The 2,416-nt window shown below is 35.5% G+C and overlaps 1 protein-coding gene across 1 annotated transcript in view; it reads left to right on the top strand.

Annotated features, from left to right (window-relative positions):
* The window catches only part of ZC3H14 (zinc finger CCCH-type containing 14), a 59,891-nt gene that overhangs the window by 20,498 nt on the left and 36,977 nt on the right, over nucleotides 1-2,416 (top strand). Inside the window, exons 4-6 of the mRNA XM_012640399.1 lie at nucleotides 170-599; nucleotides 1,549-1,709; nucleotides 2,078-2,178. Coding sequence (XP_012495853.1) covers nucleotides 170-599; nucleotides 1,549-1,709; nucleotides 2,078-2,178 — 692 coding nt within the window. The remainder of the gene's footprint in view (nucleotides 1-169; nucleotides 600-1,548; nucleotides 1,710-2,077; nucleotides 2,179-2,416) is intronic.

Here is a 2,416-nt window from a genome sequence, read left to right as displayed (position 1 = left end):
GCAGTGGTAGGGGAGAAGGAACAAAGGAATCTGTAACTGGTTGTGATCAATTAGTTGTAAATACCACTGCACTCAGACCAGCCTCATTAAAATTTTTAAACATTCCTTGAAGATTTGGTGATAATTGCTCTGATTTATTTGTAATATGTTTTGTTCCTTTTTTAAATAGACAGACTTACGATGATGGAGCTGCAACCCGGCTAATGTCAACAGTGAAACCTTTGAGGGAACCGGCACCCTCTGAAGATGTGATTGATATTAAGCCAGAACCAGATGATCTCATTGATGAAGACCTCAATTTTGTGCAGGAGAATCCCTTATCTCAGAAAAAGCCTACAGTGACACTTACATATGGTTCTTCTCGCCCTTCTATTGAAATTTATCGTCCACCTGCAAGTCGAAATGCAGATAGTGGTGTTCATTTAAACAGAATGCAATTTCAACAGCAGCAAAACAGTATTCATGCTGCCAAGCAACTTGATATACAAAACAGCCGGGTGTATGAAACAGGACATTTGTGTGAACCAGAAGTGCTTAATAGCTTAGAAGAGACTTATAGCCCCTTCTTTAGAAACAACTCAGAAAAAATGAGTATTGAGGTTTGTATATACTTTTAAATTCTGTCTAGCTAGGCTGAAAATTAGCAGTTCTTAATACCAAATAGTATGTGAAGTAACTAACCACATATTTCAAATTTATTTTAAACTGATTTCTCTGCTACTCAGTATAATACACCAGATTTTCCTCTCCATCACTGGCTCCTAGAGATATTTCCTATCACATCTGTATACCTTCTTGGGATTTCTAGCTTTTGAGATAGTTTTAACCTCATATTTTTGGCAGGGAGGCGGGGGGTTAGGTCAGTTTTAGATTGTTCTTGGTAACTGCTAATAAGCAACCAAGTAACTCCATTTTATTAGTTTTCTTAACCATGCTATATGCAGCTGTTAATAAAATGAATGTAAAGCTCTAATTTTTGTTTTAGCTAAAGGTTGGCTATTTGGGATAATATTTATATTTTTTAACAAAACAAATACCCTGTGAATTCTTAACATGGATGGTTTTTCTTAACATGTTAACTGCCATGTGAATTGTATTTAATGCTACTTTTGAGCACCGGGCCTCTTGAAACACATAACTCACACGTCTCTTTGGGAGCCACTTGGCGCGCAGGCAACTCCCACTGCCATGCTGTAGCGTACGTGTTAGTGATTGGTGGCTCCCTGGGCAAAACCCTGCAGTCAGTTTGTGAAAATCTTGTTGATGTTCTTATTGTTACAGTTAATATTGACAGTTTAATTCTAAAAACATGGATTGCATTGCATATAACTCATGCACAGAAAACAGTAAAAAAACAACAGAATTTTCATTAAATTAGAAAGGATTGTTTTGTTTTCAAAGTTTTTATTCTATCTTCATAATAAAATGCTGGCCCCAAGGAAAAATTTTTTTTTCTAGTGTGGCAGTGTGTTTAAAATGAAAAAATATTCTGTGGTAGAACTTTGTTATTTTCTGAGATTAGGTAAGCATAAATTTATTTGATTGCAGGATGAAAACTTTCGAAAGAGAAAGTTGCCTGTGGTAAGTTCAGTTGTTAAAGTAAAAAAATTTAATCATGATGGAGAAGAGGAGGAAGAAGATGATGATTATGGGTCCCGAACAGGAGGCGTCTCCAGCAGCGTGTCTGTGCCAGCAAAGCCTGAAAGGAGGTAACTGAACATAGCTGTAAATTAATCTTTAACTGCCTGATGGAGTGTCTTGGTTTTCTTGAAGAGGATAATCGTGACAATAAAAATTTAATGTAGTGACATGTAAGACTTTCCCATTGGCTTTTGAGAGGCATGTATTAATGAGATAAATTGTTTAACATTGGAGAGGATTGCTGAGAATATTAAAATCAAATAAGGGGGGTGGGCAATATTGATCCAGATTCATTATTGTTAAAAAGTTCCAGTCTAGTTTCTAAAAGCGACAGCTAGTCTGTTTAAAACCTAGAGAAGGCTGTAGTAAAGGCATAATGGATGGATAGCATTTAAAGAAAAATTTTAAATTTAATAAAAATAGCTTTCTTTTTTAGACCTTCTCTTCCACCTTCTAAACAAGCTAACAAGAATCTAATTTTGAAGGCTATATCTGAAGCTCAAGAATCTGTAACAAAAACAACTAACTATTCTACAGGTAAATTAAATGTATTATGTTTACATTGGGTAGAAGATTTCTGTAAACTCATGAGTAACCTGAAAATGATTTGTGACTCCGAGATTTGTGGTAAAATAAAGGTGTCTGCCAGACTAAGATGAGGTTCCTCTATAGAAGAATGGTTTTAAAAGGAGATTTGGCCATCCGCTGTCAGTGGAATTTAGTTCTTTGAGCACCATGTAATGCCTTTTATTCTCCCTTGTTGGTAAAATATTAA

This window comes from Propithecus coquereli, unplaced genomic scaffold, assembly GCF_000956105.1.
Source record: "Propithecus coquereli isolate 6110/MARCELLA unplaced genomic scaffold, Pcoq_1.0 Scaffold152, whole genome shotgun sequence".
Classification (NCBI taxonomy): domain Eukaryota; kingdom Metazoa; phylum Chordata; class Mammalia; order Primates; family Indriidae; genus Propithecus; species Propithecus coquereli.
This window is presented reverse-complemented; position numbering and strand designations above follow the sequence as displayed.